The sequence below is a fragment of the Bos grunniens genome, chromosome 22, assembly GCF_055505025.1.
Source record: "Bos grunniens cultivar Pamir isolate PY7600 chromosome 22, Bosgru_T2T1.0, whole genome shotgun sequence".
In the NCBI taxonomy this organism is placed as follows: domain Eukaryota; kingdom Metazoa; phylum Chordata; class Mammalia; order Artiodactyla; family Bovidae; genus Bos; species Bos grunniens.
Window position 1 is genome coordinate 12,138,287 of NC_141186.1, and position 27,814 is coordinate 12,166,100.

At 44.1% G+C, this 27,814-nt stretch overlaps 1 protein-coding gene across 7 annotated transcripts; it reads left to right on the forward strand.

Moving 5' to 3' along the window:
- Positions 1–26,373, forward strand: EXOG (exo/endonuclease G). Of its 7 annotated transcripts, XR_015150922.1 has the most exons (10): positions 1–271; positions 3,496–3,645; positions 6,103–6,242; positions 7,928–8,004; positions 10,007–10,121; positions 21,206–21,686; positions 22,126–23,334; positions 23,987–24,182; positions 24,354–24,432; positions 24,525–26,373. XR_015150922.1 is itself a non-coding variant. In XM_086365950.1 (6 exons), exons 1-6 carry the CDS (start codon positions 109–111, stop codon positions 21,665–21,667), a joined length of 1,107 nt encoding a protein of 368 aa, XP_086222076.1. In that variant the 5' UTR covers positions 1–108; the 3' UTR covers positions 21,668–26,373. The 7 variants fall into 7 exon arrangements, 2 of the variants coding, with proteins under 2 accessions (XP_086222076.1, XP_086222077.1); XR_015150921.1 differs by having other exon boundaries at positions 21,206–23,334; XR_015150920.1 differs by having other exon boundaries at positions 23,987–24,432.
- Positions 26,374–27,814: the final 1,441 nt, after the last annotated feature.

Genomic DNA, 27,814 nt, shown 5'->3' on the forward strand with positions numbered 1-27,814 from the left:
GACTCGAGGTGGCGCATGCGTGTCTGGGCGCCGTGATTGCGATTGGCTTTAAAGCGGCCGACCTGGAGCGTGCATGCGCTGCGGCAAAAGGCTAGCGTCTCGGGCAAGATGGCTGCTAAAAGTTTTGCTTCCCGTCTCCGTGGGTCCCGGCGCTTTTTGAGTGGCTTCGTGGCCGGAGCTGTCGCGGGCGCTGCAAGCACTGGGCTCGTGGTCGTGCAGTTCCTCTGGAGTCGGGATGCTGAGCCAGCGGTGGTGGTGAGGGAGCCGGACGGTGAGTGTGTGGGCCCCCAGATCTCGGGTCCCGGCTACTGCCTCGGCCGGGAGCCGTAACCATGGACGCGCGCTGTCGCTACTCGCCCAGCCCTTGGTCATCCGCTGTCCAGTCTCTCGGTTCTGCCTCCTCCCCACGGCGCGTTTCACCTGCCGGCTCCGTGTACTCCTTCCCGCTGGGGTCTACTATCCCCCAAGTACTGATCCCCACACGTGGTTTTCACTATCTTCTGTCCTCCCTTCGATTGTTAGCTCCATAAGCGCTCGGACCGTGTTTAAGTTTTGTTCTCCACCGTATACACGGCCCAGTACCTGGTACATAATTGGCGTCTAGTAAGTATAGATGAATGAACGAAGGACCCCATAGTTTTAACACAAGGGTCGCAAAGATCCGGGATCTAATGGCTGATGATCCGAGGTGGAGCTCATGTAATAATAATAGAAATAAAGTGCACACTAAATGTAATGAGCTTGAATCATCCTGAAACCATAGGCCCACCCCCGAGTCCTTGAGAAAATTGTCTTTCAGGAAACCAGTCCCTGATGCCAAAAAGGTTGGGGAGCGCTGTTTTAGCAGATCCCGGAGCTGTCCTCCTTTGATCATTGTTTAAATGAAGAACATCTGCTAGCCTTCTTCAAGGCAAGTAAATCTGCAAGTTACCAGGTGTACCTTATGTTTAACAAAGTAGATGAGCTCATGCTCATTTCTGTCTCCAACATGTACATTTCATTTGCTCCTTCTGACACTTGGCATTTAGCGAGAGGGCTACTCTGGTGAGGTGAAGCCTGGAGAGGGCATCGAAAGAGGGTTATTTGGAAACGGACTCCCTGTCCAGTGGGTGTTTAGTTTCTCCCACTAGGAAAAGCCGGTTTTACCACTGTCCTGCTGCAGCATACATCTCTGCCTCAGTACCAGCACATTGAGGAAGCGTGTCAGTAAGGTGGTCTTTTTGTTGTTGTTGTTGTTTGGGTTTTTGGCTTTTTTTTTTTTTTTGGCTGCGAGGCATGTGGGATGTTAGTTCCCTGACCCTAGATTGAACCAGCACCTCCTGCATTGGATGCCTGGAGTCTTAACCACTGGACTGCCAGGGAAGTCCCTGAATGAGGGTCTTAAAAAAAAAAAAAATTAAAAAATTAAGTCTATATGCTTTTGTCCCCACATTAACTCTTAAAGCATGGTGAATAGGTAGGCTGTCTCCCATTCAGTTATATCGATGACAGGAGTTTTTCTTGAGCACACTGCATTGTGTGGTGCAGAGATTTGAAAATTCGATGTGAAAGCCCAGTAAAATCGGATTCTTATTTAACAGTTAATGAAATAGCTACAGTTTCAGATCAGATCAGTCGCTCAGTCGTGTCCGACTCTTTGCGACCCCGTGATCGCAGCACGCCAGGCCTCCCTGTCCATCACCAACTCCCGGAGTTCGCTCAGACTCACGTCCATCGAGTCAGTGATGCCATCCAGCCATCTCATCCTCTGTTGTCCCCTTCTCCTCCTGCCCCCATTCCCTCCTAGCATCAGAGTCCTTTCCAACGAGTCAACTCTTTGCATGAGGTGGCCAAAGTACTGGAGTTTCAGCTTTAGCATCATTCCTTCCAAAGAAATCCCAGGGCTGATCTCCTTTAGAATGGACTGGTTGGATCTCCTTGCAGTCCAAGGGACTCTCAAGAGTCTTCTCCAACACCACAATTCAAAAGCATCAATTCTTCGGCGCTCAGCCTTCTTCACAGTCCAACTCTCACATCCATACATGACCACAGGAAAAACCATAGCCTTGACTAGACGAACCTTTGTTGGCAAAGTAATGTCTCTGCTTTTGAACATGCTATCTAGGTTGGTCATAACTTTCCTTCCAAAGAGTAAGCGTCTTTTAATTTCATGGCTGCAGTCACCATCTGCAGTGATTTTGGAGCCCAGAAAAATAAAGTCTGACACTGTTTCCCCATCTATTTCCCATGAAGTGGTGGGACCGGATGCCATGATCTTCGTTTTCTGAATGTTGAGCTTTAAGCCAACTTTTTCAGTCTCCACTTTCACTTTCATCAAGAGGCTTTTTAGTTCCTCTTCACTTTCTGCCATAAGGGTGGTGTCATCTGCATATCTGAGGTTATTGATATTTCTCCCAGCAATCTTGATTCCAGCTTGTGCTTCTTCCAGTCCAGCGTTTCTCATGATGTACTTTGCATATAAGTTAAATAAACAGGGTGATAATATACAGCCTTGACGAACTCCTTTTCCTATTTGGAACCAGTCTGTTGTTCCATGTCCAGTTCTAACTGTTGCTTCCTGACCTGCATACAAATTTCTCAAGAGGCAGATCAGGTGATCTGGTATTCCCATCTCTTTCAGAATTTTCCACAGTTTATTGTGATCCACACAGTCAAAGGCTTTGGCATAGTCAGTAAAGCAGAAATAGATGTTTTTCTGGAACTCTCTTGCTTTTTCCATGATCCAGCGGATGTTGGCAATTTGATCTCTGGTTCCTCTGCCTTTTCTAAAACCAGCTTGGACATCAGGAAGTTCATAGTTCACATATTGCTGAAGCCTGGCTTGGAGAATTTTGAGCGTTACTTTACTAGCGTGTGAGATGAGTGCAATTGTGCGGTAGTTTGAGCATTCTTTGGCATTGCCTTTCTTTGGGATTGGAATGAAAACTGACCTTTTCCAGTCCTGTGGCCACTGCTGAGTTTTCCAAATTTGCTGGCATATTGAGTGCAGCACTTTCACAGCATCATCTTTCAGGATTTGGAATAGCTCAACTGGAATTCCATCACCTCCACTAACTTTGTTCGTAGTGATGCTTTCTAAGGCCCACTTGACTTCACATTCCAGGATGTCTGGCTCTAGGTCAGTGATCACACCATCGTGATTGTCTGGGTCATGAAGATCTTTTTTGTACAGTTCTTCTGTGTATTCTTGCCATCTCTTCTTAATATCTTCTGCTTCTGTTAGGTCCATACCATTTCTGTCCTTTATTGAGCTCATCTTTGCATGAAATGTTCCTTTGGTATCTCTTTCGTAGCTTGGCTAGAATTCTGCGATTGATTTTAGGCCAAACTAGTATTTTGCTTACTCTCTTCTTTGCCTTGTAAGTAATTGCAAAAATTAGATCACCTGATTAATGTTATGGTCGAGCCAGTCCTTTGTCTTACCCCCTTCATTATTATTTTTTGTTTCTAATAAAATTCACTAACTGTTATGTTTGCACCCTTTCTCATTTTTAGGTTCTTCGGAAAAGGCTGTCTTGGAACAATTTGGATTCCCTTTAGCTGGAACAGAGACAAGGTGTTACACTAACCATGCCTTGTCTTATGATCAATCAAAGCGGGTGCCTAGATGGGTTCTTGAACATATATCCAAGAGCAAGATAACGGGTAGGTGGTTAGAAGCAAAGGTATTGATGAAAGATGTTTCCAAATTGAGAACAAGGAGGGTTATGAATAATTTCAACCCTTTCTACATTACTGCACTTGTAGAAAATGTTTGTATGGCTTACTAGATAAATGGACCCTGCCTGGCTGTCTCAGGGGTTGAGAGGATCTGTATCTTGACACATGAATTGGAGGCTTTGTCACAAATGTGGCTGCTGTGAGCACCACTCATTCATAACCTCCACACATATCTTCAAATGCCTGCCAAGTGCCTGGCACTGTGCTGGGCCTTGGGGTTCTCTCGGTGACCAGAGTAGATGGTCTCTACCCCCAGGACACTTTGGGTCAGGGAGCGGGTGTGTTGACCTATCAAATACTCATGACCGTGTAGTTACACTTGGCAATAACTGTTCTGGAGGAAAAGCGATTGCAAGTTGGGTTTGTGCAATTAAGGAACAATAGAGAAGATGATGAGAGATTATAACAGGAGAACCTGATGCTGCTTAGCGAGGCTTCTCTGAGAAAGTGGCCTGAAGAGTGGATGGCAGTGAGCTGGGTGGGTAGCGGGATGCGGAGAAGAGCATTCCAGACAGGGAAGGAGAAGCACAGTTGCCTCTCCAGAGGCCTCCATGTGAAGAGTGTTGTTCCACTGGGGACCTAAAAGAAGGCCAGCCTGGCTGTCGCGAGGGGGAACGTGATTGGAGATTGCAGAGGCAGGCAGGTGCGTGCATCTGTCCACATGTCCTCGTGTCTCGATGCACTCCTGTGATTAGGATGGCCAGATTTTGCTGTTTATGGTTAGAGTGAGTTTTAGGGAGCCTTTCCAGTTTACACTCCCACTATCACTCTCTGTCCTACTTGTTGTCACACTCCCACCATTCCTCTGTGTTTGTTACCAGGGTTAATTAACCCTCACTTTGAGGGTTAGTATTTTGTGATTTATTCTTTCTTTGTGAATTTTGCTTTACCATTTTCAATGGGGATATTCTGTTTTGAATTTTGTAGGAAATTTTTGTTTTAAGACTATTTGTCAAGAGTTGTTTTATTCCCATTCTGTTATTTGCCTTTTAATTTGCTATATGACCCACAAATTATTTCTCCATTGCTGTATACTGCATACTGTGTTTAAATATATTAAAATGAGCATGTGCCTTCGTAAAGTACACATTAACCTGCAGGATAGCAGGAGGATTGGAATATGCATGGCCTCCCTGGTAGCTCAGTTGGTAAAATATCCAATTATTCAATTCCTGGGTTGAGAAGATCCCCTGGAGAAGGAATAGGCTACCCACCCCAGTATTCTTGGGCTTCCCTTGTGGCTCAGCTGGTAAAAAAATCCACCTGCAATGCAGGAGACCTGGGTTCAATCCCTGGGTTGGAAGATCCCCTGGAGAGGGGAAAGGCTACCCACTTCAGTATTCTTGCCTGGAGAATTCCATGGACTGTATTGTATAGTCAGTGGGGTCCCAGAGTCAGACATGACTGAGCAACTTTCACTTTCACTTTGAAATATGCTTACTGCTAGAAGAGAACTGATGTAAGTGTAAACTTTATCATAGCAAGTGAAATTGATTATCAATTTAAAAAGTTATTTATTTGGCTGCCCCGGGCCTTAGTTGCTGCACACGAGATCTTTAGCTGTGGCATATGTCATCTAGGTACGTGACCAGGGATTGAACCTGGGCTCCATGCTTTGGGAGCGTGGAGTCTTCACTGCTGGACCACCAGGGAAGTCCCTGATTATAAACTTACATCAAGAGAAACTCACTTGATTTAGTCTCAAGTCTGATAAATTTCCTTTAAATACAGCAGTTTGCCCAAGATGGGATTTCAGCTTTACTAATTTTATCTTGTGCTTAAGTTATTATTTTCAGAGGTATGTAAGAAAAAGCACTGTGTTGCATACTGTTAATCATATGAGCTCTATGGTTTTGATGAGGTGAAATAGAGCTAATTAATATTATTTGAGAACAGGAAGCAATATACCTGTGATTTCCTTGATTTTAGTGTGAAGTATTTGTTTTACAGTTTTTGTAATGACAGGCTAAGTTATTTAGATTAACTCTCCTGCCGAAAACAAGAAATGTTATTAGCAGTATATAGAAAAAAATCACTTAAAAAAAAAAATATATATGAAGAACCTATATGATGGTAGAGCTTTGCCAGACCAATATTTGGGGGAATGCCTGAATCCAGAGAGGGTCAGAGTGGCCCTGGTAAACTAAAGCCATATTGCTTTTGTTTCTGTAGCCTTATGGGGTGAGGGGGACTGAAGGCAAGACTTAGTTCTTGCTAAACTCAAATGAAGTATCTGAACTATCCCAGGAACTTGAGACGTGCCTGCGATCACTAAGGATTGATACTACGTACCAACTGCTCAAAGAGATAGCAGCTGGCAGCTTGCCTTAGAGAATCTTGAGAGATATTTGTGCACTTACATTGTGTGTCTTTTTTCTTCAGGTGCTGCAGACAGAAAACATTGTAAATTCAAGCCGGATCCCAACATCCCTCCAGCCTTCAGCGCCTTCAACGAGGACTATATTGGCAGTGGGTGGTCACGAGGCCACATGGCTCCAGCAGGAAATAACAAATTCTCAACTGTAGGCATATTTTTCAGGAGGGATGGGAACATGGGGCTGGTATTATGTGTTTCCTGGGACTTGGAAATTAACATAAGACCCAAACCCTAACCCTTGAGAATTTTCTTATTTTCTCCCTGATTACACTTCTTTTCTTTGCTCAGATGCTCAAGCATTTTTAAAGGGGTGGAGTGACGAACATTAAAAGCTATGCAAAAGGGAATTGGAAAGCCAATATGAGCTTAAACGACTCACTCATTTTTATCTCGAAAAATTTCAGACCTGTAGAAAAGTTGAAAAGAGAGCACAGCAAAAATATTTTGACTTGGAGAAGAGTTGAAGATAGTACATAAAATGCATCTTGATACGTTTACTTTATGTATGAATTTTCTTAAACCATGGACAGTAAATTGCAGACATGGTAACACTTCATGCCTAGGTAGATTGTTTGGGAGATTATATTATCTGAGGATGAAGATATTTGAATATATATCAAGTTGTATCATTATCCTAAGAAATGTTTGCAGATGTGTTTTTGTACAATAATATCTAGTATACAGTTCACATTCAGATTTGCCAAATTGTCCCAATTATGTCATTTACAACTTTTTTAAAAACAATTCAGGATCTAATCATGAGTCACATATTACATTTAGTTGTCACGTCTCTAGCCTCTTTTAGTTTAGGATACTTTTTCTGCCAAAAAAGGGGAGAAATGACTTCTCTGACGTTGAGATTTATTACATGAATTGTTGGTGATTATTGTCTTTAAGATAGTGACTCTCAACCTTGGATACTCATTATAAGAAGCTGGGGAAGTCTTAAAAAAATCCTGGTACCCAGACTGTAACCAGAGCAGGTAAATCAGGAATTCTAGGGCGTGGGACCCAAGCATCCGTTTTTTTCAAGCTCCGTAGGTTATGTCAGCATGCATGCAAGCCTGAGAGCCACTTTTTGAAGACCAAGTATTTGGTGACCTTGGCAGTTAGTGTAGGTCAATGAAAAGAAACCTGGCCAGAGCCTTGGGCGTGCAGGCCAGAAATGGGAGGCGAATGAACACATGAAGAAGTGTTGGTTGCTCAGTCGTGTCTGACTCTGCAGCCCCATGGACCCGCCAGACTCGTCTGTCCGTGAAAGTCTCCAGGCAAGAGTACTGGCATGGGTAGCCATTCCCTTCTCCAGGGGATCTTCCCCACCCAGGGATCCAACCTGGATCTCCCGCATCGCAGCAGATTCTTTACTGTCTGAACCACCAGGGAGCCTGAAAGAACACACAGTGGCCGGAAATTCAGAAGAACAGGACTTTTTTGGTACTGCTTTTGAACTAATGTGTTTGTACCATACTACTTAAATACTGCTGTGTTCCCGAAAGCTGACCTTGGTTGAAAAACTCTTTGCCAGAGGCTTAACACTAGAATTTACCTTTTAGCCATATGTTGGAAATTTTTTGCTCATGTAGTCGACATTACATGTATGAATTTAATAAATTGTGAAGTAAGGTAGCACGCCAAACGACTTCTTTTGCTACAGTCCTTATTCTGATAATAATCATTGAGCTTTCTGTCGTGGAGCAGTTGTGGCTTTCATTTATCTAAACAAATAGCGGCTGTAATTGCCTGGAGCTAAGGTTTGACTAAGGAACTGGTAGTCTGTCTCAGAGGGGAAGGCATTTCAGCGCATGTTCCTGTTTTTATTTCTTTCCACAGAAAGCCATGGCCGAAACCTTTTACCTCTCTAATATTGTGCCTCAGAATTTTGATAATAATGCTGGATATTGGAACAGGTGAGCAGGGAGAGTTTTTAAAATGTGATTTTCTGGGACATGAGGGATATGACAAGGAGAATGCGTGCCTGAGCTGTTCCTGTCTTTTGTTTTTCAAATGCTAACAATACTGAAGATAAATGCTTTGGGCTAGTTTGCTTTGCTGGATTTGGGCATGGTTTTCTATGGAAGTATAGACAGCAATCCATAGCCAGCCATTTTGGTCTTGTTTCCACTGATCACAAGTCTGGAAGAAAGTAGTGAAAACATTCCCGAGGCAGTGGAGCGCTGTGCATTGGGCACAGGACTCTGTATTTTGCTCTGTTTGTACTTAAAGATTTGCTGAGCTTTTTGAGAAACACACCTTTGAACGTAACCATTACCAGTCTTTGATAGAAGCTGTCCACAGCAATCCCTTCTTATCTGTGGTTTTGCTTTCTGCTGTTTCATTTGTTCACCACCAGCCGCAGTCCAAAAACATTAAGTGGAAAATTCCAGAAATAAATGATAAGTTTTGTTTATTTATTTGAAATTAATTTTCTTAAGTTTTAAATTGGCGCCTTGCCCAGTAACCCGATAAAACCTAGTGCTTCCCGGGCTTCCCTGGTGATCAGTGGTTGGGAGTCCGCCTGCCAGTGCAGGGAACACGGGCTTGATCCCTGCTCAGGAAGGGTTCCACGTGCCGTGGGGGACGAAGCCCACGTGCCACAGCTGTTGAGTCTGAGCTCGAGAGCCTGCTTGCTGCAACTAGAGAAAGCCCATGCACAGCACTGAAGACCCAGCGCAGCCACATAAATTAATTACAGTTTTTTTTAAAAGATAAAAAATATCTAGTATCTTCTGCCTTGTCCTGCCCGGGATGTGAATCTTCCCTTTGTCCAGTGTGTCCCACCTGTTGGTCAGTAACCATCTCGCTTTCATAGTGCTTGTATTCACATTACTTACTCATGGCCCCAAAATGCAAGAGTAGTGATGGTGGCAACTGGGATTGGCTGGAGAGACGCTGTAAAGTGCTTCCCGTAAGTGAAAAGGTAAAAGTTGTTGACTTAAAGAAAAAAAATTGTATGCTGAAATTGCTCTGATGTAAGAAGGCATCTTTTTATCTATGAAATTGTGAAGAAAAACAAAACTTGTGCTGGTTTTGCTGTTGCATCTCAAGCTGCATAAATTACAGCCACTAAGCATGATAAGGGCTTGGTTTCGATGGATGGATTTGTACAGTAAGGTATTTTGAGAGAGACTACACCCATATAACTTTTATTATAGCATATTGTTATAATTGTTCTATTTTATTATTATTATATATAATCTCTTACCATGTTTAGTTTATAAATATAAACTTTATTGTGGATATATGTGTATAGGAAAAAACAGTATATATAGGATTTGGTACTGTCTGCAATTTCAGGAATTCACTGAGGGTCTTGGCATGTATTCTCTGGATGAGGAACTATTGTATAAAATCATCTGGGCGTTCTCTATTTTTCAGATGCTTTCGTTCAGTTCTGTTAGGGAGTTTTAAGTATTTAAAACTAATACTAATATTTCATTTTACACTAGTAATATTTCACGCTACTAATATTTCATTTCTATTAATACAGTGTGACAGTGTTTAAGAAATGCTAGGATAAACCTGATCGTCCTACAGTAGATGTAGTTACATAAAAAAATATCAATTTGTTGAAATGATACATAATTCTTGAATAAAGTTTGAGAACTACTGGCATAGAAGAATAAGGGAGGAAGCAAAACAAAATTTCAGTCATAAACTGTATGTTGAATGGACACACAGGAAAATGTAGATAGTTGTATAAATGCATGTGTTTAAGTTTTTGCATACAGCAAACTGGGAAGAACATTGCTTATTTATTTGCTTCTTAGTGTTTTAGGCCATATTCACTGTTTACATTGATTTCTGTAATTCAGTATTCTTGTTACCTCTCCCAAGGACTTGATACGGTTTGCTTCTTTTCTACATCCAGGTATGAGACTGTCACGTATCTTTTTGCTTTCTGTTTTTCAGAATAGAAATGTACTGTCGAGAACTGACAGAGCGGTTTGAGGATGTTTGGATAGTATCTGGACCGCTGACCTTACCTCAGACTGGAAGTGATGGAAAGAAAACAGTTAGTTACCAGGTAGGAACATGTTTTACAATTCAGGCTTATGTGCGTGAGATTATAAACATTCTGTATTGTACTTTTTAGAATTATTATTTTTAAAAATATTTATTTATTTGACTGCACTAGCCTTAGTTGCCGCATGCAGGCTATCTAGTTGCGGCAGGCAGGATCCAGTTCCCTGACCAGGGACTGAACCTCCCTGCCTTGGGAGCTCAGAGTCTTAGCCACTGGACACCAGGGAAGTCTCTGTATGCAACTTTTTAGTTTCATTTATTCACAAGGATTTATTGAGCAGTTGGAGTGATAGCCATAGAGGATATAATGATGGCTTACAAAGCAACCATTGACTTCAAGAATTGCACAGTTTAGACAAGGAGACAGACATGTTATCAGCTAATTATGTTGCAGTGTGAGCTGATGTATACATGCATAGAGGAAGTGGTCTCAGAAAGAAGTGACCAATCCTGTTTGCAGGGGTCAGGAAGACTTCACAGAGGAGGGGATTTATTTATTTATTTTTTTGGCCTGTGGGATCTTAGTTCCCTGCCCCGGGATTGAACCCTAGCCCCTTCATTGGAAGCACAGTCTTAACCACTGGACCGCCAAGGAAGTCCCCCGAGGAGGCGATTTTTGAGCTAGATCTTGATGGAGGAATAACAGTGAGCAGAGTCAGGAGGGGAGCATGGGAACTCCAGAAGATGGAGCGGTGTGAGCTCAGAACACTTAGGATCAACAGCAGAGTTGTGGGATTTAGGTATTGTTATAGATACAGGCTGGACTCAAGCAGGTAGGGTGAGGAGAAATAGAGAAGGACAGGAAAGAGTAATCACGAATTCAGTTTTTGGGGTGAAGAAGAGGGAAGCTTTCAGGAAGACATCCAGCTTGCAGTTATTAATAGTTGAACACGTGCTCAGGCACTCAGTCGTGTCGGTCTCTTTGTGACCCCGTGGACTGCAGCCCACCAGGCTCTTCTGTTCATGGATTTCCCAGGCAAGAATACTGGAGTGGGTTTCCATTTCCTTCTCCAGGGGATCTTCTCAACCCAGGGATGGAACGTCTCCTGCAGCTCCTACACTATAGGCAGATTCTTTACCATTGAGCCAACCTGGGAAGCCCAGTTAGTTGAATAAATAGGAGGAAAAGCTTTTCTTTTTAGATGCTTGGATTTTTTTAAAAAACAAGTGAAAAAAAAATTTTTTTAACATGCATGATATTTGAGAACTTTATGGATTAAAGGAAAGGGAGAATGAAGATATATGACAGTATGATTAGTGGTGTGAGAGAGGTAGCCGCGCCTGTTGATGGGTAAGATGAAGGATTCTGCCAAGAGGGTGGCTGGGTTGATGTACTGTGAGACGTACCGAGTGCCCAGGAACGAAGTGGGGTAAGGAGGAATAAGAGAAGTGGTCGAGGAAGTAAACAGAGATTGAAGGACTTCCTGGAAAGTCAAAGAGTGGGTGTGTTTGGAGGGAACAGGTGTTTAGTAAATGCCGCCTGTTAGGTTACATAGGTTACATAGTTACTAAGGGGGTCTGTGATAAAACTGAATGAGCTGAGAAACAGAGTTAGGAAAATTACAACTTTAGGGTATATTCTGTCCCCCATGACTGGCTTGTGATCACCCTGTCTGGCTCTGAGGAGCAGTGATGGTGGGTCTTTAAGGCGTCCACAGAGGTGCTCACACACTCAGTGTTCCAGAAGTGCTTGTGGGAGTGAAGGACCGGCAGCAGAGACTTCCTGATGAGCTGCCTCATGGCGTGTCACACTGGGAAGGACACAGTGGCACTGCTGTGGCATTTCTGCCAAGATGCGTACTGTTGAGTGTCATCACTCAGCAGTAGTAGGCAAACCCCAACTCAGGGGCATGCCATGAAATAGCTGACGGGCATTCTTCAAAAAATGTTAGTGTCGTCCAAGACAGAGGCATGTCCTCAAAGACAGAGGCTTGAGAAATTAACCGTTCGAGATTAATGGAGACTAAAGAATTGCTACTTTTGAACTGTAGTGTTGGAGAAGACTCTTGAGAGTCCCTTGGACTGCAAGGAGATCCAACCAGTCCATCCTAAAAGAGATCAGCCCTGGGTGTTCACTGGAAAGAGTGATGCTGAAGCTGAAACTCCAGTACTTTGGCCACCTCTTGTGAAGAGTTGACTCATTGGAAAAGACTCTGATGCTGGGAGGGATTGGGGGCAGGAGGAGAAGGGGACGACAGAGGATGAGATGGCTGGATGGCATTACTGACTCAATGGACATGGGTTTGAGTGAACTCCGGGAGATGGTGATGGACAGGGAGCCCTGGCGTGCTGCGATTCATGGGGTCACAAAGAGTCGGACACGACTGAGCGACTGAACTGAACTGAAAGACTAAAATACATGAAATAAAATGCATTGTGTTATCTTAGATCAGATCCTAGATCCGAAAAACAAAAGTTGCTGAATAAGACTTTATTTGGACAATTGGTTACATTTGAGGTCTGTAGATAATTTTATTTTATCAGTATTAAATTTACTGACTTTGATTATTATACTGTAATTATGTAAGTGAATGTCTTTGCTCTTAAGAAATACAAAAGATTCAGGGAAAAAAACATAGAAAAAGGTTGAGTGATAAACGAAATTGGGCAGAATGTTCAGAATTGATGAATCCAGGTGAAGGGTGTACAAGTGTTCCACATGCCATCCTTACACATTTAAAATTTGCAATTCAGAATGAAGCAAATGTATATACCTCTTTAGTATATCTTTTGTATACCGAATTCTGTTACTCTGGGTTATATAAAATTAACTACTAAAAAGACTTAACCTTGCTTTTCCTACTAAATAGTCGATCAGTGAATGCCATACAGGCGTGTATAGGTATTCTCAAAGAGAGTTTTAGAAGAGACCTGTCAGCTCTTCTGACCCTGATTAGCATCATGGTGACGAATGTGTGAGGGCAGTCATGGTGCGCTTCTTGAAGGGTGTACTCTGAGTAACAGTCTTGTTTTTTTGTTTAAAGCATTATCGGTCTTAGGCCTTCTCTTTCAGACTGTGGGCCTCTGAACCTGTAACATTAGTTTTCCATGTCTGTAGTAATTGATAGGACCTATTCATGTTCACACTGGCAAATCTTTTAATTCAGCAAATCTTTAAGTACTTGTTACATGGGAGGCATGTACATGGAATTGTAAACGACATGCTTTGCCGGGGTCCAGCCCTGGCTGATCCAGGGTATTCGAAGGAGAGACGGCCTAGGCGACTATTTATATGTTAATTAGAGATATAAAAAGTAATAGAATGAGGATAGCTCAGTAGGAAAATTCAGTGGAGAAAAGAGGCTGAGTAGCTTGGTTTACGCGGAAAATCAATATAACCCGTGACACCAGGTTAGCTCTGACCACGGAGGCCACAGGCGCCTTCTCGAATAGCGGAAGGTGCCCCACCTTAGACACCTTCTCGAGTGGGTCTTAGAAGCCCAGGCAAATAAATGGTCGCAGAGGATATCCGCGCTCCAGATGGAGACTCAGCTGGAAGTTAAGGGGAAGAATGACATGGGGAGACCAAGCGCTGGTGAGCAAGGCCCGTAGCTTTATTTTCAACAGGGGCTTATATACCCTAAGTTACACATAGAGGATAATAGGGGATGCAAAGTCAGCAGTCTTTGACCCTTATCAAAAACCAGGGTTTCTTTCCTGCAAATTTATCGTATACAAATGGTTTGGGTGATTTACATCATCTTCTGGCCAGAAGGCCTATTAACATTTTATGACTCTTGACAAGGACTTATCAACAAAGACTTATTTTCTCTAAGAGTAATTATTTTAAGGTTTGGCGCCATCTTCCGAAGATAAAATTGCATTCCTATAGGGTGGATGTGTAATGGGTTTACAACAAAGGAAAGAATTTATTACCTTAAGGGTCTAAAGTTACTAACACCAAGGCCACTACTTATTTTTTCTATATACCAACTATATTAATTAATACATATTCAAGGATACAATTCAGGGGATGTGAAAACTTGGCAACAAACATTGGTTCATCAATGAAATCTTTTACTAGTTTTATTCTGACAGTTTCTAACTCTCTGAGAGGCTATTTGAATATCTTAAGCTTCCCTTGCCTTTTGAGGCTGGGAGACTGTAAACAATCGTATGCATAGCTGAGGAGTCCGGGTAAACTTGTCAGTTAGAGAGCCATCTGAGGGGTTTGGATTTAAACACTCCTAATTGCCCAGGAACTTTATTAATTGGAGCTGTAAGTTAACTCTTTGACAGAGAGAGTGAGATGGTGGTGGGGGACAGCCCCCAGTAAAGTCAGAGGTAAGAGCACAAAGCAATAAAGTAGGCAGACTCTGGTTTTTTGGGGGCAGATGCTCGAGAATATCCGGGGGGACTCCTGAGGCTCGATCCCGCCTTTGCGTATATCGAGCCTCCTTCCTCATGACCTTTGTCACGAGTGGAATGCCTCACCGGCTCCCGGCAATGCTTCAAACTGTGTTCTTGGATACTCTTCCCCTTCTTTCCTCTCTTTCACATCGTGGAAGTCATCTCTCTCTCTCTCTCTATGTCTTTGAGTCAACAACTTTCATCAGTTCCTTTACTTAATAACTTGTACTCGGGTTTTGCTGAAGCTGTGAACAGCTGCTCTGTTGTGGAGGCCTCCCACAATATTACAGGGCATGGCAGGTGTATTCTTAACCGCTGGACTGCCAGGGAAGCCCAGCATCGTTTTTCAGATCAAACTTGACTGCAGGTGGAATTTTACCTTTAAAAATCTTTAGTGTATTTTTTAGCATGAAAAACTATGATCCGTTAGTAAATTAAATTGGAAAAATTGTCTCAGAGCTCACCATTTTAAGAATTGAGTTGGGACAGCAAGAGAGACACTGATGTATAGAACAGTCTTATGGACTCTGTGGGAGAGGGAGAGGGTGGGGAGATTTGGGAGAATGGCATTGAAACATGTATAATATCATGTATGAAACGAGTTGCCAGTCCAGGTTCGATGCAGGATACTGGATGCTTGGGGCTGGTGCAATGGGATGACCCAGAGGGATGGTATGGGGAGGGAGGAGGGAGGAGGGTTCAGGATGGGGAACACATGTATACCTGTGGCGGATTCATTTCAATATTTGGCAAAAACCAATACAATATTGTAAAGTTTAAAAATAAAATAAAATTTAAAAAAAAGAATTGAGTTGGGCTAAAAATATATGTATGCATATAAATCTACGCGCATATGAACTTGGGCGACTTTGGCTAAGGAAAACAGACATGGGAGGCAAAGCTAGGCAAGGGGAAGAGGGAGGAAAAAGTAGGATGTGTGCTAAGAAACAGTATGTCCCTCAGACAGTTGGATTAGAGCACTTGTGTAGGGAAGAAGGCAAAAATGAAAGGGTAAACAAGGCCCTGCTGTTTACAGTTCCCAACAGGGAACTGTATTAAATATCTTGTAATGACTGTAATGGAGTAGAATCTGAAAAAGAATACCTATGTGTGTGTGTATACAAAACTAAATGACTTTGCTGTATACCTGCAGCAAATACATTATAAATCAATTACACTTCAAAAAGAGTTTTTTGGGGGAAAAAAAAAAAGATTTGCAGCAGGTGCAAATGCTCAACTTGAATGCCCAACTAAAAATTCAGGTTATTTTCTGGCAATTTGTAATAAAACTATTATGGATAAAGCCATGTCCTTAAGAGATGCTAAGAAAGGGCACGTGGCATTGCCCAGCCCTTGAAGTGGGTCTGTTCCTCTCAAGGAATAAATACATATTTGAATCATGGATCCTATTTCCCAGGGAATGCTTTGCACTTATGTATGACAGTTCATGATTTGTTTTCTTAAATCTGTCTATTTAGTATTTCCTTCTTGTTTACAACTATACTCTGAACCTTATTTTAGTAGAATATAGCTAATAAAAATGACATATTTGTTTACTTTTCTATCTAGTGGTGAAGCTTTTGTGTATCTAGTATGTGCACTTTGGAGGAAGTGGAGCAGATGAACTGGGATTTATCAAGGGCCTTGTATACCTCCCAGTATGTATGTGGCTTTGTTCATGCTATCCTGGTCCGTCCTTGCAAACAGCTATTACAAACAGGTAGTGATTATCTTCTTTTATTGGAGGAAATTGAGGTTTCAAGGGGTCACATCCAAGTGACATTGCTAGTAATTGTCAAGGGGTAAATCCAAACATGGGTCTCTCTCCTTGTATGAGAATTGCCCGTCATTCACAGTGTTGTTCTTTAAGCTCTCGAAAGTCTCCAGTGAAGGGATGGTTCTGCTCTTCATATGTAGAAACTTAAGGCCAGGAGGTAAAACATGGTGTGGATGGAGAGCAGTTACAAGTGACAGTTGCTGGCGTGCAAAGATAAGAGCAGAAAATGGGCCAAGAGGAGGGTTCCTTCTAGCCAGGCAGAAATGTCTGCTGGAATATGTAGGAAAGAACTGCAGCGTCATAGGACCGGAGCGAACATGAGCCCGCGGGAAGATGAGAGGCAGTGATTTTATCAGAAGTGAGTCATCTGACAGCTCTGATCACAATCACCCCCTTTAATATTATAGCTTAGGTCAGCCACGTGCCTGTTTCAAGAAGAGATGGAATCCAGGCAAATGAAACATACCTGAAGATTCCAGCCTGAACATTATAATTGTCCTGGCAAGAAAGTGAGCTTCAGATTTGACGGCTCGGCAGTGGTGGGGTTGTCCTGTGAGAAGTACTTAGTAGTCTTTTTTCCTTCTACAGCATTATCCAAACTTCCACTAATTCCAGAAGGGGAAGGAAATTAAAAATAATGCCTCCAGGGATTTCGAGGCCATCAGCTGTTGTGATCAGCAATTATTTTTTTAAATCTCCTATTTCATCTTTATGTAGTCTTAATTTCTATATCTATTTAATTGGAATCAACTCTTGTATTGGATGAATATTTCCTTATGGAACTTCCCTGGGTGGATCCAATGGTTAAGACTCCCAAGTTTCCAATACAGGGGGCAGGGGTTCAATCCCTGGTCGGGGAACTAGTATCCTGCATGCCATGTGATGAGGCCAAAATAAATAAATAATAAAGTCTTGGGAACTTCCTGGTGGTCTAGTAGTTAGGGCTCCGTGCTTTCACTGCTACAGGCTGGGGTCAAAAAGTAAATAAAAATAATAGTCTTATTAAAAAAGCAAGCAAATCTATAGATATATATATTTCCTTATCCCCATCCTAAATCACTCAGTAGAAGTGACCGTCTGGGCAGATGTGCTTGTTTCACTGGCTTGGCATCTCCCGCCCCCTCCCAGGGCGGGTGCCCAGTGTGAGAAGGACCGTCTCCCGAGGTTTGAGTGTCCGTAGAGGCTTCACAGGTGGCACATGGGGCGGCCACACCCCTGTTGACGCCCTCACTTGTCCCTCTGTTCGCTCAGGTCAGGATTTCCTGTTTATCACACCATCACGGTCTCTTTCACTTGATTAGTCTGACTTTATTTTAAGGGCTTCATCTCTTGATGTGTCTAACAGTTTTATTTTTGGAATATCTTTTTATTGTCTTACCAAGGGAGTGTAACCAGATACGTTACATCTGTCTGAGTCTTGCAGGCACATGTTTTTTTCCTCTTGATGCTGCGTATATGACACGACAGAGAGCGGGTTTAGCCTGGGTGTGTGTGTGTGGCCAGTCTCTCTGGCACGGAGTCAGCATGAAGGCCCAGCTTTGAGTGTGAGGAGTTAGTTGGGGGTGAGACAGGGGAAGCAAATTGTCATCTCTGTCTCTTGGGTGGGAAGAAACAAGCTCAGGCCAGCAGGTATGGAAGCTTATCTCAGGTCGTGAGCGAGTGCCAGCTTTATGATTGTTATATGTATTGTATTTTCTCGTCACTCCCGGTTGATTTCCAGTTTTCATTACAGCCTTGACACAAGTTCAGTGCTTTTTGGTAATTTAACAGCAGCAAGAATTTCCTTTGTAAAATATTTTTATACCTAAATATTATATGAAAAGGACTATTGCTGATTTACTGATAAATCGGTTAAGCCCTTGGGTCCTTTGGCATCATTTATGTCCAGCCTCCTTTCTTCTGAATCCCTTTTGTCCACCTTGAACTGGCCTCATCTTGCTTAATCCCACATTTCCCCTGTCCCGGTGCAGAACCATCTTTTGTGCCAAATGCAGTTTCATTCCTGTCTCTCGAATGATGTCTGGTACAAAAATAACTTTTCACATAGGCCTTGCAGATTTCAAAATCCTTTTGTCAACTAATGTGTCTTTGTGTCTACGGAACTATTCAGAGATGGACTGCTTGGGGATCATTACTAGCCATTTTATGAATGAAAAAAGAAGATACCGTGGCTGTGACTTGCAACTTAGTGCAAAGCCTTAGGTCTCTGGGGTTTCAATTTGCTGAACTATTCTGTTTTGGTGCCCTGTTTTCTAGAAACATATTCTGAAAGTCTTCCAATTTTCCTGAAAATAGGAAGAATTTATGTTGTAGGTTGAGTTGTCTACAAAGAAGTTTTAAAATATTTTAGGGTTTGTTTTTTTTTTTTAAGTTTTAAATGCAATGAAGAAATGAGTTTTCTGAATTTCCAAATAATACTGGTTCCTGTATTAGGCAGCTTAAAGATGTTTACTTTCTGAGAACAAAGCAGACTGAATCAGCAGATAGTGAGTGGCTAAGTTTCTATTTTTCTATTTCTGTGAAGAATATCTTACTCCCCTTTTGTTGAAATACTGCAAGAAGATCACGGGTGGAAGAGTCACACTTTGTGGTTCTTAGAAGGAATTCCTGTGTCCATGCAGTTTCTGAAAAGCAGTATTGGAGGTTCCCTAGGTGTGTGAGTGTTTTTGAAAATCTAATAGAAATGGTAGATTTCCATGAGGTTAAACAATGAATCTTAAAATGTCAAGCTTCTTTACTTTTGCCTAGAATTTAATGAACCGGGGTTATTAGAAACCCTGGTTGGCAGCACACAGGCTTGACCTACTAATTATTTTTGAGAGTTGTCATTTGTGTGTGTAAACAAAGAGTCCATGAGGAGAGAAAATATTCAAGCGACTGGTCTTGAAGGCTCATCATAGTGGCATTCTGAGGTCTGCGCTGCAGTGATGGAGATGTCCACCAGGTGGCACCAAGGATTTGCTTAACTGTTGGCTCCCAGCTTGAAGGCCATTTAGACTCCCCTCCCTGTAAACCCTGGCGCAGCTGCTGCCCTGCCCTCAGTTCTGGTTCCTGACTTCCTCTGCACCCACGCCCTTAGCTCAGGCCTTGATGCTCTATTGATATCTCACCACATTCTGCCTGCAGTGAAAACTGTGGGTGTTGACTTCTCCCCGCCATGGGACGCTTCTGAGAGCAGCGCGAGCTGTATTTACTTACTTTCAGCCTTATTCCTTTAGTATTTCCAGCGTGCCGGGCACAGCGCCTGAGTTGCATTCTTGAGTGAACATCTCTTGGTGATCTGTGCGCTCGTTGTGCACCCCATCGGGTTCACTTCGGTGTGTTTTTTGGCCTGTGAGGAACACGCGTAAATGACTTGTTGGAGGGGGTCACGTAGGCTGTGCAGTTCCGTGAACCTTACTCTAAACCGCACCCTGACCAACCGCTTGCACTAACTTCCAGGACAGCTAGTTAGAGATCACTCCTCTGGGTGGGTCTTCCCCGCACCCCTGTGGTGGGTCATGGTGGGGCCCTCCCTGCGTGCTAGGCAGCAGATGGCCTGAGTCGTTGGGCTGTGCCGCGTGGGTAGGAGCTGGGGAAGGCAGAAGCGAACCCTCTCCGGCTCTGGTCCCTCTGTCTTATCTGGGCTGCCGGCGGGGCCTGCCCAAGCTGGCGGTTTGGGTCTGGAAGGGAGGCCTCTTAGAGGGCGGGCGGGCCTGGGAGGACCGGGGCCAGCACAGCATGCCGTTGTGGCATCGCGTCATTTTATTGGAGGCCATTAAGGAAACGGATGCTCACTTTTTCTTTTGCAGAAAACAGATAATGGCTCTTAGGCCAATTGGAAGGAAATCTGAACAGGTTTCCTAACAGTGTTACTTCATTATTACAGCCAGCCCGCACAGGCGACCAAGTTGTCTGCAGGCCTGAACCGGGCTCTGGCTGCTTCATCGTGTGGAGACCTTTACAAAGTGTTAAATTTGATGACACATTCAGGAGTTGTGTGTTTGATGGCAGATGCGAGTGTGCAGAGCTCTGAGCAGACGGCGTTTACATTTACCTAATGTAATTTTTAAAATGAGCCGCAGTCTAGGTGACACTGGAGATAGCGATCCTGATGTGGTCTGTCTGGCTGCTTCTTGAAAGGCTGTTTAGCTCCCTAGTGAATTTGATAAACTAGGCCATATTTTTATTTCTAGAGCTGGGAGTTCCTGAGCTGGCAGTTTTGACTATTGAATGTTAGCACCGAAAGTTCTGATTATGAGACAGAGAAGGCAACGGCTTTTCTTGTCCATTGAAACACCCAGGACTCACTCCTGGCATTCCTTTGTCCTACAAAGAGAGCAGAGAATGGGAGCCCTGGTCTTTGGTGTGACCTTACTTTAAAGATGATCAGAATCTACCTGTTAAATGCTCATCTTCTCTGAGAATCTGTCTTGGTTTATTATTACCTTTGGCAGTTGAATTGAAATCCATTGGGATGGGGTGGAGTAGCTTGTTAAGTGCATTTTTGGAATTGCATCTGGAAGTCTTTTCAGGAAATATTTGGGACTTGCTTCCCTGGTAGCTCAGAGGGTAAAGAATCCACCTCAATGTGGGAGACCTGGGTTGGGAGGAGGGCATGGCAACCCACTTCATTATTCTTGCCTGGAGAATCCCATAGACACAGGAGCCTGGCGGGCTACAGTCCATGGGGTCTCAAGGAGTCGGACACAATGAGTGACTAAGAACAGTACAGTGCAAATTGGGCTTCCCAACTGCCATTAGTGGTAAAGAACCTGCCTGCCAGTGCAGGAGACATGAGTGACCTGGGTTCAATCCCTGGGTCGCAGGGCAACCCACTCCAGTATTCTTGCCTGGAGAATCCCATGGACGGAGGAGCCTGGCAGGCTGCAGTCCGTGGGGCTGCAAAGAGTAGGACATGACTGAAGTGACTTAGCAGTGCACATTAGCATCGCTGATACAGCTGCTTTGTTCCCTAGGTGATCGGCGAGGACAACGTGGCAGTGCCCTCCCACCTGTACAAGGTGATCCTGGCACGCAGAAGCGCGGGGTCTGCTGAGCCCCTGGCCCTTGGGGCCTTCGTGGTGCCCAACAAGGCCATTGGCTTCCAGCCCCAATTGAGTGAGTTCCAGGTGAGCCTGCAGGACCTGGAGAAGCTGTCGGGACTGGTGTTTTTCCCGCATCTGGATAGAACTAGTGACATCAGGAACATCTGCTCGGTGGACACCTGTAAGCTCCTGGACTTCCGGGAGTTCACCCTGTACCTGAGCACAAGAAAGGTAGAGGGGGCCCGATCGGTAGTCAGACTGGAAAAGGTCCTGGAAAACCTTCGGAACGCGGGCATCGAGCCCGACGAGTACTTCATGACTCGCTACGAGAAGAAACTGGAAGAACTCCGAGCTCAGGAGCGGTCAGGCGTCCTGGAGGAAAAGCCCTCGTAGTTCTCTCAGAAGCGTGAACGTAAGGAAGTGGGTGTGGCCTCTTCGGGATACTGTATTTTAGCGACTCTGTTCTTAAAATGGTGGAATCCTAAATTTCAGACCAAATTTCTCCCCAAAAGGTGAAAGATGTCAGATTTTTCGGTTGGCATAGTATTTGACACAGGAAGTGATTATATAAGGAAACTGTTAGCACCTGCCGATCATGGGCTGGTCCTGTGTCAGGCTAACCGGAGGGCTGTGTCTGCTGATGTGTCCCTTAGGAGGTACTGGGTGTGAAGGTGTTACACTTTCTGTCTCCAAGTCGTACAGGGTCTTTGTATCTGCTCAGCCTTCTTGGAGCCCAGTATTATTTATATGTTTTTGTTAATTAGATGTGGGTTGGTCTAACGCCTCTAGAGTTGGTCTAACGCCTCTATGCATTATCCTGGCCACATGCATTGTATATTTCTTTCTCGTAGCTCCTCTCGTGGACCCGCTGTTTCTCCTCTTCTGCCATGTAGAAGCACCCAGCACCTGCATTTTCTGCTCACTTAGTGGGTCGTGTATACAAAGCTCATTGCTTTCCATGTATTATCCCACAACTACCCTCTGAGGGAAACGGCACTGTCCTCATCTTACCCGTGAGGAAGCTGAGGCTTGGAGAGCTTAAGTGTTTTGCCCAAAGTTCATCTTCCCAAAGAAGTAATCCACGAGGAGCGAGGCACCCCACGTGGGGTATGTTGAAGTCATCTCTGACACAGAGGCTTTGACTCAGAAAGACGGTCTTCCACGGGTGTCTGTGAGCCTGAGGCCCGCTTGGTGAGAGCGTCTGGTTTCTTGTCTGCCGTCCAGCCAGAGAGACTTGAATGTCCTCTGACTTGAACCCTCCTTAGTTCTTTGGGAAGAAGTAGTCACAGTGATTAAATGGAGAGGTCAGTGCTTTCTGGGGTTTATCAGAGCCCTACTTGCCTTCAGAAATGCGGTTCTAGTGACCGGCTGGTGCCAAATCCATGGGTTTGTTGCTTTCCAGATGGGCCTTTTGTCCCATAGGTTGAGGAACCTAAGAAGGGTCTGTGCCTGCAGAGTCACCAGCTTGTGACCTGCTCACCTTTGTCTTGCTTGTCTACGTGGATGGCAGCGGGCAGGTGGTTGGGCCAAAGACCCGAAGACAGCCAGCTCTAGGGGAGGCAGTGGCTGTGTTTCTGAGCCAGGTCTCCAGTTTGGGATTTGCGTGGGATCCTCTCATGGGCTGTCATCAGCGTAGGCAGTAAAATATCTTAAAATATCATACAGGCACTTGTCTGACTGTGTCCCATCACTGCTGTCTTTCCAAGTGGTGTTACCAGAACAGTTTTCTTGGTGTTGATGTGTTTATCTCTAGCAGAAATGCCAAAACGTTAAGATAAAGGCACAAGGGATTTCCCTGGTGGTTGAGAGGTTAAGGATCTGCCTGCCAGTGCAGGGGACACGAGCTCAATCCCTGATCTTGGAAGATCCCACGTGCCACGGAGCAGCTAGGCCCATGCACGCCACAGCGTGAGCCTGAGCGCCTAGAGCCCGAGCTCTGCAAGGAGAGGCCCCCGCAGCAAGCAGCCTGTACACGGCAATGAAGAGCAGCCCCCTCTCACCGCAGCAAAGGCTCAGCACAGCCCAAAATAAATAAAATTACGTTTAAGGAAAAGATAAAGGTAAGATGGTAATGGTAGATCTTGTTCTGCTTTCTTTGGGTAAAAAAGAAAGAAGTTGGGAAGGAGGGTCAGAATGCCCCAGCCTGATTAATACCGGCCTCTCTTAACACACTGTTCCCCATTAGCTTGTGCCTGTCTTTTTCTTCTCAGGGAGAAAAAGCCAAAATGTCACTGTGGAACCAAAAAAGAAATCTGTTACTTTCTCTCCTTATCGGAGAGGTGATACAATCTGGGTGTTTCTCCAGGAGCCCAAGGGTGGCTCTGGGGCAGAGGTCCTGCTGCCCTTCAGGGGCGAGCCCCATCTGATGTCCCCAGGCCCCCGCGGGCATTTCTGTCAGACGGGGCGTTATTCCCATGCCATTCTCGCTCCTCTGTCTTCACCTGGATGGTAGAGAATCTTGATTTTTAGATCCGTCAAGTGTTCTAACGCATTTTATAACGTAATTAGAAAATGTTAGAAATTTTCTAATTAGAAAATTAGTCATTAGAAAACGTGTTAGAAAATGCTACCTGGTTGTTGTGGAACATAGAGATAGCTACTCATACTAAATATATATATATATAAGTGTGCCGTCTCCCAGTCCTCACTATCGTATACAAAAGTTGTGTGGGCATACAAGTGATGCCTGAATTGTTGTCTCCACACTTCCAGTAAGTCCCTTCAAGACAAACTTTGAAACGGAAGCACTGTGTAGATAGAGCTCAGGACGTTCCTCTGAATCGGATCACTTCCGCCTCCTCCCGTGGGACGTCTGAGAACTGGGGCTCAGACGCAGCAGAGCCGTAGGCCAGGTGTCTCCACCTCACTACTGCCCTGAGCCGATCCCTGTCCAGCACTCCTCGGTCCTGTGAGTTTTTGGGCTCCTGTACCTGGGACTCTGCCTTCCACCCCAATGTACCCAGGGAGCCCCGGGTGCTGCCGGGGAGAAGGACCAGGCTGGGGGCTCTGCTGCTGAGAGCCCGCCTGGGGGTGAGGGGCTCCCTACTCTCTCCACTCACAGTGACATCTTTATTTCGAGGCTTCGGGCTCTCTGGTCTGTGCACTGAGACTGTGTCACCAGTATCGTGTGGCAGGGGGACCTCACACAAGTGGCCAAGGTAGGATGGGCATGCGAGCCCCTTAAACCCCTGCCAGCGCTTCTGGCCTCAGGCCTCAGTCTTCCAACTGGAAACCTCTGTCCGACCTTCAGGACTTAGACTGGAGCCCAGCAGGAGAGGCAGAGTGTGATCTGGAGGGAGCGGCTTCCTGCGGGGCCGGGTGCAGCCTGCAGCCCTGCTCTAGGAGTGACCGTGAGTGCCCACAGGCTCCCTGGCCTCATCCTCCTGAGCCCCTGTCGGTCACTGGTGTCAGCATGACGCACCTCGAATTTCCCGTCAGCGCCTGTCCCCACCCAGGGCCTGCTGTTGTGTTGCCCGCTCACTCCCCCATCCACCTGGTCTACCCTTCCCCTTCATGGGCCCCTGGTCTCCTCCTCGAACCTCTGATTCATTCTGGTGGAGCTGGTGAGGGGTGGCCTCGTATCGGCTGTGGAGCTCCTGCTCTTGCCTGCCTCTAGGCCCGCTGTGCTGGATGTTGTCATGGAGACGACCTATCACAGGATACCATAGGCCCCCCACCTCTAGGGACCAACCCTTAGGTCACAGAGCTGACGAGAGGCACTGCACTCTGTATAATTTGGGGCAAGGGAGATTGGATGCTTGGTTGGTGGTTGGTGGGGCTTCTTTTTCGTGTTCCTAAACTTTACTGGTCTGCCCTGAAACCACAGTACCTTTAGGGGTCACTGTAACATAATACATTTGAGTTAATTTCAGGCCTTCAGAGAAGTTGCAAGTACAGTGAATGTCCTCTCCCTCGATACTGTCTTATTTGCGTTCTTTTCTTGAACCATTTAAAATTGTATTAAAAAAATAAGTTGTAGACACAGGACTGTGTCTTTTTTAATTGAAGCATAGTTGAGTTACAGTGTTGCATTAATTTGTACTATACAGCTGAGTAATTCAGTTACATATATATATATTTTCTATTATAGTTCATCATAGATACTTAATACAGTTCTCTGTGCTATGCGGTAGGATTTGTTTATCCATTCTGTATATAATAGCTTACATCTGCTAACCCCAGCCTCCTCCCCGCTGGCAGCCACAGGTCTGTTCCCCACGGCCGTGAGTCTGTTTCTGTCTCATAGGCTTTTTTGTGTTGCATTTTAGATTCCACTTAAAAATGACCTCATGTGGTGTTTGTTTTCTCATTCTGATGTATTTCACTTAGTATAATAATCTCTGGTTGCATCCACGGTGCTGCTTGTGGCATTATTTTGTTCTTTTTTATGACTGAGCAGTAAGTACTCTGTTCGATACATGCACCACGTCTTCTTTACCCCTTGCTCTGCTGATGGACATGTAGGTTGCTTCTGTGTCTTGGCTGTTGTGAATAGTGCTGAATGGAACACTAGGGTGCGTGTATTGTTTCAAAGTTTGGTTTTCTCTGGTATGGTGTGCCTTTGGTTTTGCCAGCGAGTGTTTGACACACATGGCAAGCACATCTTCATTTTGATTCCATCTGACAGCCTCCTAGGGAAAATTCTGGCAGACTGGGCAATCTATGAACCTGCAAATAAGGGAAAGAGAACTAACGCCATGTGGTCATATGTGGTCACAGTATTCTTTAGGTGGAGAAAATTGGTTGAAAGTGTTTTGAAATTCCAAAACTGATCCTTTTTGCATGTACAATTAGAGAAAACTGGCTTGATAAAAATACTTTTTTTCAGAACACTGACCCTGAGAGAACAAAAATATTCTTAGCAGAAAGTAAACTCTTACCGTGCCCTTGAAGTACAAACACAGCCCACTTTGCCTGGGACTTCAGCCTTGAGTTTTAATTGGTAGAACTTCAAGTCAAAGGGGGGGAAAAAGGAGAGAAGAAAAAGATCCTTTTAAAATCAAACGTGCAAATTTGACTATTGTGACTGTTATTCATAAACTGATAAATTTAAGTGCAGTGACTGAGTCAAGAAATACAAAAAGATTTAAAAAAAATGAGATCTGTCTGGATGTATTTATGTCAGAGTATGCGTCTGAATAATGTTGCTGAAGTTAATTTGTACATGAGCTCTAATTGGCTTAAAGAAAAGTGTTTACAAATGAAATCTGCAATTACCTGCTTTTGCAAGAGGGAAACTAAGGATAGTTGTGTTCATTAGACTCATGTCTTATACCACTTTGAGAAAAGAAATTGTAGTTAGAAAAAATGCCTGTTTTTAGAGGTTACAGAATATGTTCTTAAGTTTGCTGACACCAGTATGACAGACAGTTCACAATTGCTTGCTTGCTTGTTCTCACTAGAGAGGAAGGGTTTTTTTAGGGGTTGAAAATTATAATATGATTTTAAAGCTACTAAAATGGGAAGGGAACCATTTCGGTGTTTAAAGCATGTACGAGATGCATTACCAGCTAAAGAAGGTATAAGGACTGGAGATTTTTTTTTTTTTGAGGGAAAAATATGATGATGATAATTTTGTCCTACAAGTTAGTGGTTGTTTCTGGATGGAAAAAATAAGGGAAGAATTAATACGAATCCAGAAAGTGATAAAAAGGGTTGTGAAAAGGGTACTTCAAGAAAAGAGTTTTCTGTGTTGTTAAGATTGATCTCTGTTATAGCACAGAAATGGTTTACTCCTAAGTCAGGGAATTTAAAATTAATAAACAGTAGCTGTAAAGTAAAAAACTCAGGGCCGTGGGACATCCAAGAGGGCCACTCGGCTTTTCCTGGCTCCCCAACAAACCTCATCTTCATCCAGTGGGTTATAGCTTTCCATCCTGCAGGACAATCCTGTCACAACGAAGAGGAGGAGGTTAGAAAATGTGTCTCGCACTCGGAGTATAGTTTCTGCAAGTTCCAGTGACCAACACACTCACTCCACAGGACAGATCATATAGTCCTTAAAAACGTCACAGACTTTTTGAAATGATCACTGTCAGTAGCGTCCTCAGTCACCAGGCAAGGTCAACAAAACGAATGAGAAAACCGGACTCAAACAGAACAAAGATGAATTATCTGAGATTAAGTGAACTGCTCAATATGATTGTGATTTTTACAACTTGTCTGACATACTTCGGGCTACTAATCATTGTTTTTCAGATAAAAGCTCCTTTTCTCTTGTGATTTACAACAATATGGTAATTTACACCTATGGGTAAAATTAAAATATTTTTGTTTTGTCTCTACCTGGTTTCTCCAGAAATTGGAGGAACTCTTAGGTTCTGAGCAACCTTATCAGGTGAATGAAAAAAACTCCCTTGTCATGTGTAGGAATCTAGAGATTATTGGGACCTGGAAAAAAGACAGTGTACTCAGTCTATAGGTATCACAGGCAGAATCTGAAGGCAAGCCACTGGCATGGCTTTCCTGGCCTTGAGAGGCCTTCAGAAGTTCAATGTGAGATTCCTACTGAAAAGTTCCAGTGCAACCAATTTTAAAGAG